The sequence below is a fragment of the Phalaenopsis equestris genome, unplaced genomic scaffold, assembly GCF_001263595.1.
Source record: "Phalaenopsis equestris unplaced genomic scaffold, ASM126359v1 Scaffold000373, whole genome shotgun sequence".
NCBI classification, from domain to species: domain Eukaryota; kingdom Viridiplantae; phylum Streptophyta; class Magnoliopsida; order Asparagales; family Orchidaceae; genus Phalaenopsis; species Phalaenopsis equestris.
This window is the reverse complement of record NW_018164815.1, coordinates 84,927-96,198: the sequence shown is the minus strand read 5'-3', so window position 1 is coordinate 96,198 and position 11,272 is coordinate 84,927. Positions and strand designations below refer to the sequence as shown.

At 37.4% G+C, this 11,272-nt stretch overlaps 1 protein-coding gene across 1 annotated transcript in view; it reads left to right on the top strand.

Annotated features, from left to right (window-relative positions):
- Nucleotides 1–1,980: 1,980 nt before the first annotated feature.
- The window catches only part of LOC110026498 (rho GTPase-activating protein 7-like), a gene marked incomplete at its 5' end in the record, with an annotated part of 12,251 nt that continues 2,959 nt past the window's right edge, over nt 1,981–11,272 (top strand). The window contains 4 exons of the mRNA XM_020727454.1: nt 1,981–2,187; nt 2,665–2,778; nt 2,861–3,030; nt 10,273–10,342. Coding sequence (XP_020583113.1) covers nt 1,981–2,187; nt 2,665–2,778; nt 2,861–3,030; nt 10,273–10,342 — 561 coding nt within the window. The remainder of the gene's footprint in view (nt 2,188–2,664; nt 2,779–2,860; nt 3,031–10,272; nt 10,343–11,272) is intronic.

Here is an 11,272-nt window from a genome sequence, read left to right as displayed (position 1 = left end):
ATGAGCGGTGTGGTGTCCTTGTCAAAGTCATAAGTACCCGGAGACTACTTTGTGCACTTAGATGTTGGTTAAGACAATCTTCGTTAAATTTGTGTGCTAAGCTTGGACTAGGTTGCTAGGTAGCATTTTTCGCACTTGACTATTGTTCTGTCTTGCTTGGTCATCATGGCAGTTCCTTTTCTTTAATTGTGCTTTTGGTCATCATAGTAGGTCGGTCTTTCGTAGAGAGTCATGCCTAAATACACACACAAGTTTAGTAAAGGAGCACGTAATGATTTCAATACTAATCCTTTCTTGCAAGCACTGTTTAGCTCCTCCTGCCAGACATGACTCATATGTGTTTGCATGTTAACTTGTGCTAAGCATTTTGTGTAGCTTGAGTCTTTTATTTTATCATGTATTTGATAGAGTTTTAGAACTGAGTTTGTATTGGAACTAGGGTATAAGCACGGGCACAGGCTATGAGGCGTACGATGCATTGAGTCACATGACGAGGGACCAGGAGCAGCAGACTTGTGTCTCGTACCTTAAGTCTAAATTTACATTCTTGTATAGAATTAGGAACATGTATGTTTATGCAGTGCCTAACTGCTTTTTATATTTTTACTGAGAAATGTTGTTGACCTAGTGACACCGTATTTTTTATATATTCTGATGTTCTTGTATTGTTATTGCATATTTGCTTGCTTGGATTGTTTTCCCCATTTTTTTGTTTATATGGGATGCATCACTAAATATAACTTCAGCTTTCTAATCTCTAGAATTGATAATTTTTTTTTTTAAATAATCTTAATGAGAAAAGATTAAGATAATCAAAATTTTAGGATTTAAATGTCTGAATCTATGAAAAGTGCTTTAGTTTTCTTGTACTGCCTTCGGGCCGATTTTTAAAACGGGTTGCATGCATAGCCGTACACCCCATCATGTCTAAGAGGGTCTTCAGAAAATCTAAGGACTGCTCTAGATAATAGCATCATTTGCATATACCTGAGGAGTCCCCCGTGCTTTTCTAATCCGACTAGCCCAGCATATTCTTTTTACTTAGGTGGTTGTCTAGTGCGTCTAGGATGTTAGAGGCATCCTCGACCCAGACAGGGTAAAAGCCCTTTGTGCAGTGTTTCCAACTTTGTAATTGATCCTCATTTTCTCCTCTTTCTAATGGCATCCTCGCCACTTTGGAGGGTATAAGTCCCATCTTTTGGAGTTCTTCCCACTTTGGAGGGTATAAGTCCCATCTTTTGGAGTTCTTCCTGATAGTCATAGAATATAGTTTCTTTCCTTTGACCTTAGAGCTACTGAGGTCTCTGTGGACGACGCAATTCATGGATTATTGACTGAGGATCTCTAGACGTGTTGGGTCGACTACATGTCAGGGTAGACTTAGGGTCTTAGTAACCTGAGATGACGGATCTGTGGTATTCTGACCCGGCTACCTCTACCTGTTTAGGAATCCCTCCTCCCTTTGACTACCCCTATTGGGCCTTGTTGCTCTTTTGACTCTTCGTCGATATCATTTGACGGACCTCACTTAGCTGATAGATCATTTCCCTTTTCAAATTATGACGATTCACCCTCTGCCTTACGGCTTAGTCCAACCTTGGTTGTTTCACGGCGATAGCCTCTGAGACCGTGAGAGACTGACTCGCTGCTCTGTGGCTTAGCGAGAGCTCAGAAAGCCGTCAGGATGTTTCTTATGAAATAAACTAATCTTGGTGACACCCTTGCTAGTCGTCACTCAATTGCAAGCAGAACTCCTGCCATCGAGAGTATTCTTGAGCAACAGGATGTTTCTTATGAAATAAACTAATCTTGGTGACTTGCTAGTCGTCACTCAATTGCAAGCAGAACTTCTGCCATCGAGAGTATTCTTGAGCAACCCTCAAGATGTAATTGACCAAATGAGATATATCTCTTTGGGAGAGCTCTTGACCCCAGAATAAATTTATAAATTTGGTTCTCTGGTTTGGTTACTATATGCAGGTTGTTTTTCGTGGATATTTGGCTCAAGAAGTTTCTGTCCGTTTCTGTTTGGACGTACATTCTTGTCCCATCACACGAAGTTTTTCGCACATAGATTTTCCACGCTCTTTCTCTTTTTTGTCTCCTTGGTCATTTGTCCTTGCCCTCGGATTCCTCGCTTCTTTGGATCATACATATGATCCGGAAGAGATATTTATTTGGAAAGAGGTATAATACGATAATAAAAAAAAAGAGGAAAAAAAACCAGAAAAAGGAACCAAAACAACTACCTTTAGGTTATATTGGTTGGCTGCATGATCAAGTTCTCTTGTGGCTGTTTATATGCTACGTTAATCCTGGCAACCTCTAAGCTGTTACATTGATTGGTGGATCCGTGTTTAATAAGAATTAGCAGCACTCTGGTATTTCTGATTTTGAATCCATCAAATTTCTGTTTCTTTTTTATGTAGAATTTTGAAAATGCATTAAGTAGACAGGGCTACTGCAGCTTTGGCAGGAAACTCACTTAGAACTTAAATTAAAACCTGAATTTGAAGATTTAGAAGTAATCAATCTTTCGACTGCATATTTTTGAGGTTATTATGACAAGAAAGACTTGCTTGCAAGTATTGTCAATTTCATTTCTGTTGTATGTCTCTTTTTCAATGATACTATGATTCATATCATATTCCAATTATCTTTTAGGTATCAAGGTTGCAAGAGCAGCTACAAACTGAGAGGGATCTTAGGGCTGCCCTGGAGGTTGGGTTAAGCATGTCTTCTGGGCAGTTTTCTAGTTCTCGAAGCATGGATTCTAAGGTACTAATTTTCTATTTGCTACTTCACTGAATCTTCTTATTTGAAATTTTATGAAAATTCATTGTTATATCTACATTTGAAGACGAGGGCAGAACTCGAGGAGATTGCCCTTGCTGAAGCAGATGTTGCTAGATTGAAAAAGAAGGTTGCTGAACTGCATCTGCAGCTTAATCAACAACGCCAACATCGTTGTAGCTTTGTTTCTGATGACATTGATCACTACCAAAATTTTCCGGCCCATCTTTGTCAACCGTAAGTTTCCTAGTCGCTTGAATATCTTGCTGATTATTCATGATGACATTAAATACTGGTGAATTTGAGTGTCCGTGATGAGTTTTCTATTTCCCCAAAGAGTTGGTGCCACATTATATAAATGACTACACATGCTAATTTATTTATGGTGATATATGTTTTTTACTAGTCTAATATTTCTTCCTTCTTTAGGATATTCTCCTTTATTAAATTTCCTTCTTGTTTTTTTATCTTTTCCTTATATATAGACATCTAAATGCTTGTACTAGTAAGATAATTCGGTGAAGTTGCAGTCCTTCACACTTTTCTATCCCTTCGTTATGAGATCCTATAAATTATTTAGGCCTTTGTTTGCCTAAATTGCATCCAATCTCGTTCTCTATCTCTAGTATCACTAATGAGTTGGACACAATAATTCAAGCTTCTCACTCTTCTACTACAAACCATGTAGCACATGCATCACCCTACCACTCCAAGTTTGCTTTTTTTGTGACCTCACACCTCAGCAAGCCCCTTCAATTACCACTCTCCATCAATAAACACAATTGCTATATGCTCTCAATAATTCAACACTGGTGACTTTTGCTCTATTTGCGTACCTAACTACATCATCCAATTATGTCAACAACAAGACATTATGTCAACAACAAGACAATGACAAAACATACCTTAACAATCACGTCTTTGCATTGCAACCAACGATTTTGTGAATTCAATTGACTTTGTAGCGGTGCTCGAATTCCTTCACACAAAACCTTATAGTTGATATATTATTTTTAAAAGCACGCTTCATTTGCAATGCCCGCTTCACGCTATAGTTGATATATTATTTTTAAAAGCACGCTTCATTTGCAATGCCCGCTTCACGCCGTAAGCATGCTTCAAAGCGTTGAGCGAGCGGCTCAGTCCGATTCATGGGCAAGTGGAAATAAAATCTAAATGTTCGGTCTGGTCTAAAGATGAAAAAAAATGTAATTCTTGTAATATGCTGCATCTTTAATGACAAGTGATTCATCAATAAGAACTACAAATAATTTAAAATAATTTGGCAAAATATTAGTTTTTTTTATTATTGGAGGGGGGGGTGTTAATGAGCTGCTTTGAATCTTTGATAATGTTATACTTCTTAAAATTCAATGGATATTTTATTAAAATAATATTAAAATGCCCTAACAGTTTTTAGGAAAATAAATAATTTTATTTGGGTGCAAGGGAGCAAGACACTGGAGCCTTGCCTAACCTGCTCACGGAACACGCCCTTTAGTTGAACCCACAAGCAGATAAATGCCTTATTTAATTTTTTTATTCATATATTTCATATCATATTTAAACAATAATAATTATAATTTGTATATACCTTTTTTAATATTCTAGTTCAAATGTTTTAAATCTTTATTTCAACGGGAGAGATCTATAAATTGTAATTAATAATTTACTTGTGTAGGAAAAAATAATATAAGTATGATGGATTCAAACACAGGAAATATCTAATTTAGGAAATATACAAAATTAAAATTTGAATAGAATACTCTGTCATATATGTATTTATTGTGGTAAGGAGACAAATGGAAGTATTTCTCAAGCTGAACACCTGATTGATACTTTCAATACATTAATAAGAAGTAATGTTATTAAGTGTAAGAAAGTATCTTTGGATCAGAGAAATGAGCTCATTGGTAATTAAAGAGTTAGAAAGTATCTTTGGATCACGCATGATTTGTATATGAAAGTCAATGGGAAAGTGATTGATATAATTGAAGGAACAAATATTGAACCACCCTTGCACTGTGGTAAAAGAGCCTTTGATTCTTGTTTTTTATCAGATGGTAATATTATATCAAAATGCAAAATTTAATGCATAATTTTCTATATAAAGAACCTGAAAGAAAATTGCTAGAAGGAAATATATGCGATAGATGAGAATTAAAGAAAATGTGGATAAGAGTATCAGAGAAAAAAATATACAAAATTTTGTTAGATAGATTTATCAAGTAGGAATCCCTTTCAAAGTTGGAAAATTTTGATAATATAGTTGAGATAATTGGACAATATGGAGTAGGCCTTGGACCACCATCTTATCATGGCTAGGAGTTCCTATATTTAAAAAGGAATTGGAGTCAACTATGAATGATATGAAAAATTGTAAAAAAATTCGGAATAGAAGGGATGCCCTCTCATGTCTCATAATAAAAGTTTTTTGTTAATTCTTTATCAGACACTATTTTTTGAGTTCATGGATGCATCTGAAAATGCAAAGTTGCGGTGAAATTTTTTGAATTTTTAGATACATATTGTTAGAACGTTTAGATGCATGGATATAAAAAATTAAAGACAATTACTTCAAGTGGTTATATATAATCGCTGCAGTTATGTTCTTCACTCCAGTTATGTTCTTGTAGGTCCGTAATTTATTTTATTTACATTTAAATAGATACATATTTTGTAGGTCCGTAATTTATTTTATTTACATTTAAATAAATACATATTTTTCTTAAATTGAAGAATTTGAATACCTTTTTGGTTTATATTGGTCAAATTACTAATGGAAAAAAGGTTGTGCATGTATGGAAACATTGTGCAACACATTGTCTTGATTTTATATTGAAGGATATTTTAAAGATGGATGAAGCAAAAAAAATATTATAAAAAATACTTTAGAGTTAACTTGATACTTATACAACCATGGGCTTGTTCTTAACATGATGAAAAATTATACTAGTGGTGCAAAATTGGTCAGACCATGTATCTCTCATCTTACAACTTCATTTCTCACTCTTGTCAACATATATAAACAAAAAGAAAATTTAAGGCATATATTTGTTTCAAAATTTTTGAATGAGTCTAGATTTAGTGTTAATTATGTAGAAAAAAAAGCCTAAGATCATTCTTAAATCTAGCTCTAGGAATGATGTGTCTTACACTTTTAGGGTTACAAGTCTAATTATGAAAATTTTAAGATTAGTAGTCAGTGACATTGTGCTGTAGCTCACCAATCTTGCCTTTTGGCTTTTGGGTTAAAATCTTGTGCATCACATTGTGCTTTGCACTTTGATAACACTAGTTGATGTTGTTGTGTTGTAGCTCACCAATCTTGCCTTTTGCCTGCTCCACCTCTAAACTCTATTGTGGCCTTATCTTGAAACCTTCCAACTTGTTCGTTAACATACTTTGCAAATAAAAACCTATTAGTTTTTCCTTGACAGTCCCTTATTCTTAGCTATGCAAATCTTCATCTTTCCTTTCTATGAATGTGTCTTTTTGCTGATGAAGATTATCATTGTCATCTTTTGCACCTCATTAATTTACTTGTCATTGTATTTCTAGTGTTCAAACTTTGCAATTACTATTTCTAGTGAGGTGTCCCATACTCACCTCCATTCACGATATTGGCCTCTTCGTTGCTAACCAACCCATACAAATTGTTGTTAACCGCCGAGGCACTTTGGGCTCTTTTATTTCTCATAGATTTGTGCGCTTTTGTGATCTTCCTTATCTTCCAACTGGGACTACACCAGTGACTTCTGTCTTCATTGCATCAATGCTATTTTCCAACTGGGACTACATGTCTTCATTGCATCAATGTTTTATATTAATACATTTTATAGATACCTTTCTTTGATTCTTTAACAATACTCACTCTCTATGAACACTCTTTTTTTAGCACCTCTGTTCAACGATCTTATTGGTGTGCTCTCTAAAATAGATAATACAAGAGTTAACCCAAACCACAATAGAGAAAATCGAATATTATTACTCAAAAGTAAATAGGGTCACAATCAAAGAAACTTAAAATAGGAAAAGCAATGACAAAAATACAAATACCCACTAGAGCGAGGTTCGAAGATGGTGGGCTGCTACTCGAGGTGGTGGAAATTGAGAGTTGTGGGTGGTGGGGTGGTTTTGGGGCAGCTAGGGAAGGATGGCCTGCGACTGGATAGCTGCAGGAAAGCGGGAGGACAATGGGAGGGTGGCGTTAGCAAAAGTAGGGATGTAGGTTTGACCGACAACTAGACAACAAGGAGAGGGTGGATAGGCGTGGCAACAAGGGGCTGGAAAGGGCGACAACAAGCAATAAGTGCATTGGTAGGGGTGTCGGAAAGCACTGTTGAACGGTCAGGGTTGCAGGAGGCGGTAAAAAGTTTGGAAGGGGCGTCAACAAGCTGAAGAAGGAATGATGCACACCACCGTGGAACAAGTTATAGTCGTAGCTCCATCTTGTTGTCAGATACAGCTTTAGGATGGGAAAACAGACATCGAAGAGTTCGAAGACTTTAATGATAGAAATCTCAAGCAAAAACCTACAAACCTAAAAATATGAATCACATATATAAGCCTTAGATAACTATGATTGGATCCCCCTATGGAAAGGAGGTGCAAATCTCTTGTTTGAGAGCTAATCGACCTCTCTAATTCTAGATCAGTTCAGTCCAGATGAAGGACATATCGGGAGAAACCCACATCTCCCTCTACGCCGCTCCAGTGGCATTATTTGTGAGCCTACGACTTTATTTGCGTGCCCACATCAGTCTCCCAAAATTGGGGGAGCGTTGACCTTATTTGTTGAAGCTTATGTCTGCAAGTTAAAAGTAGCGGAGTAGTTGTTATCTTCTGGGGTTTAGCGGTCATCGATTGCAGTCCAAATAGCATCGATCCCATTGCGACTACGTTGTCCCCTAAAGCACTAAAGGAGTTTTCTCAACTTTGGGAGAAAATATCCATATTGGTCTAACCATCTAGGGGTACGATATCGATTTGAACTGGGATTTCGTGCCCAGTGTATTCTGTTGAATTTTCCAAAGAAATGAACCCAAGGATAGTTCAGCCCGATCTGAGGTAAGGGATTTCGTGCCCAGTGTATCTCTGCTAGCAAGGGTACCTATGATCTCGAACTTTGCATAAAGTAGAAGGGTTATGTGCATGTCATCTTTGGTGAATTTGTAGGTGTTCCTATACTATCATGTTGAATCTTACAATGAATCTTACGATCAAACTACCATGATCTCTCCAGTAAAAGATGACAGACATCTATGGGTAACACATCACATCAAAAGCTGATCCTGGAACTGGCTTCTAATCGAAAATTTCACAAGATACCTCTTGTCAATGTTGATTCTGTTCTCCTTTTTCAACCATGTCAGGGAATATGACTGGGGTTGTCTATGATAATTGAACAACATTATTGATAGTTGGCTTCAGACCTTCTTTATATATGGCTATAGTATGTTTCTCTCGCTCGACTAACTCGCATTTTATCTGAAGCGGCTCAAATTATGTCGTGAACTCCGCTGATAAGTTTCTCCGCTGTAGGTGATGGACCTCAGGAACATATCCTGACGGTAGTGAGGAGGTAAGCATTCCCTCTACATCTTCTTCTTCATCTTCTCTCATCTGAAGATCTTGTCATTTCTTTCTTTCCTTTGTCTCTGCAATTTTTTTCCACCACAAAGAAGTGTACCTTTTATTTTGGTCATGAGCTTCACCCTTTTTTTCTTTCGACAACCCTTTGTACTTGAAGGTTCTCTCAACCGACTGCAACCATTTGATGAAATTATCTAAATCCATCCCTGCTTGAACTCCGGTATATCTAATTCAATTTTGAAATTTCTGTCATTCATATGTCTCCTCCTCTCTCGGCGTCCTCTGATAATGAATTTCAAAGTGTGTTGGCTATTTTTCTCATCACTGAAATCCTCCCTTTGGAAGGGGTACTATTCTCATCTCTCTTTCTCTTATTTTACTCTTCTTATCACGATTGAGGTAACTTTCCCTAGGTCCCATCATCAATCCCCAGAAGTTTCTCTTGAAGTTGACGGATTCCTCGTTGTATCTCTTCTTGGGTAAGTTCAACACGTCTCCTTTATGGCATGGTTTAACTTTGGATTGGAGGTAGTGGAAGAGTGTACTGGAATGGACAACATAAAGATTTTATTTCGTGGACGTAGGTTTGGAGCATGGGGCTGCTAGAAACCCTAAGTTAGGACTAGGGTTAGACTTCCTCTGATACTAAAGAATATCGAATTTAACACAAATCACAATAGGGAAAATTAATTTTTATTACTCAAAAGTAAATAAGGTTACAATCAAAGATACTTTAAATAGGAAAAACAATGAAACAAACACAAATACCCACTATGGTGAGGTTTTAAGGTAGTTTATTGATGTTTGAGGTGGTGGAAATTGAGAGTTGTTGGTGGTAAGGTGGTCTAGGACAGCTAGAAGGCTGGCTTGCGGCTGAATAGCTGCAAGGAAGCCGGAAGGGCGATGGTAAGGTGGTGACAAGGGGAGAAAGGGATGTAGGGCTATTTGGCCGTTGGACAACAAGCAGAAGAGGGTGGATAGGAGCAGTAGTAAGCAAGGAAAGGGTTCAAAGGAATCACAACAAATAACAAGTGGACTGGAAGGGGCACCGGCAAGCAGCAGGTAGACAGGAAGGGCGGAAAAAGTGGGCAGTAGAGGGGTTGGAAGGGGTGGCAACATGAAGGATACACACCATCTTGGGACGAGTTTCAACCGGAGCACCTTCTCACTGTAGGACACATCCTTAGGAGGGTAAAAGGGGTGTAAAAGGCTTTACCGACAGAAGTTTCAAGAAAAAACCTTCAAACCTAAAAGCAAGAATCACATATATAAGTCATAGATAACTATGATGGGATATGAAAAAATGTCGTTAATCCCTCGTGGGAGAGCCAATCGGCCGTCCTGAGTTTGGACCGGTTTGTTCTAGACAAAGGACATCGTGGAAGAAGCCTGCAGCTCCCTCTACAACATGTCAGCGACATTATTTACGTGTCCACGGCAATAGATATCATTGTTAACTCTGTATTTGATTGATGGTTCTCTCTTTGATGAATGTGTCCTACTTGTCTGTATTTGATTGATGGTACTCTCTTAGGATCATTTTTACTTGTCAAAAACAATATTATTTCTCTTCTTACACCTCTTGAAAATATTTTGTTTTCTATTGCTTTTCATCTTATTGCAATGTTGACTTAAAAGTAAATCCATAGTACCTGCGAAGCCTTTTATCATTTACTAGAACTTTAATTATTGTATAAAACGTATGTGCATGCATTAGTTGTAGGCTGTTACTAAAGTAGAGTAAATTGATGCTATTCTACATACGTGCCAGATATAGGAACTATATCACCCACGCCTCCCTTTGCATTTCTTTTTTTTTTTCCTTAGGGTAATTTGTTAGTGCCACTTTTGGGCTCTTCATGCAATATTGTGTTTTCCCAACAGGAAAGTTGTTCAACAAGACTTCGACACTAGCCTTGCTTTTCTCAGTCATGAGAAGAAACAGAGAAATGAGGTACTTCTTGACAATGAGCATACATAAAGCACCTTATCTTTTTGCCGAGTTACTATGATATTTAATCTTGGTCAGCATGATACAGTCACAATACTCACAATTTCACGACACAGCTTTGCTGAGTTCATTTGTTGTCATAGGAATTTGGATTGAGGTTCATTTGATTTTTTATTTTTATTTTCAGTAAATCATGTTTTTCATTCTAAGGTTTTTTATGCTTGACTAAATTCAAAAAGCATGGTCAATAATGCGGAGCAGGCAAGGGAAGATCACGGCAACATTAGCCAACTATTTTGAGCTTTACAGTTTCTGTGTTTAAACAGCAAATTTAGCCTTCATTCATTGGGGATTTGAGGGAGCTTAGGCAGGGTCTGTGTGAATAAAAGAGAGGTGGTTCTATGCCGATGGAAGTACAGGTCTGAGCGGGTTGTGTTGGAGTGGAGCTTGGATAGGGAATTTCTTTTGCATCGTTCTTCAATTCTTGGAATTCATGACGAAAGCTGCAAGAGGCGTAGAGATGGAATGAGTTATCTAATACTTTTCATTCCTCATCATGAGCTCTTAGGTCATGTTTTGTGTGTGTGTGTGTTTGTGTGTGTGTGTGTGTGAGAGAGAGAGAGAGAGATTTGCTAAGCTGCTATTTAATCAATGGAATAAGGATTGCACTGTAAACAGAATGTAAGGGTTTTAAAAATCCTAGTATTTGGTCGGAAGAAAAAATCAAATGCAATGTAAAATTTTAATGCATTTAGAAATCACTTCCTAGTTCAATCTCATTGTATTTGGAATTCATGGGACAGGTGAATTTTAAGTACACCGCTTGTGTGAAGTGTTACCCACCACCATAGGTAATAGTTGCCTGCCCCATGTCTCCTCCAGCACAGACGCCAGCCGTTCTCTCTCTCTATTGTCGGCCGCCCAGTGGCACTA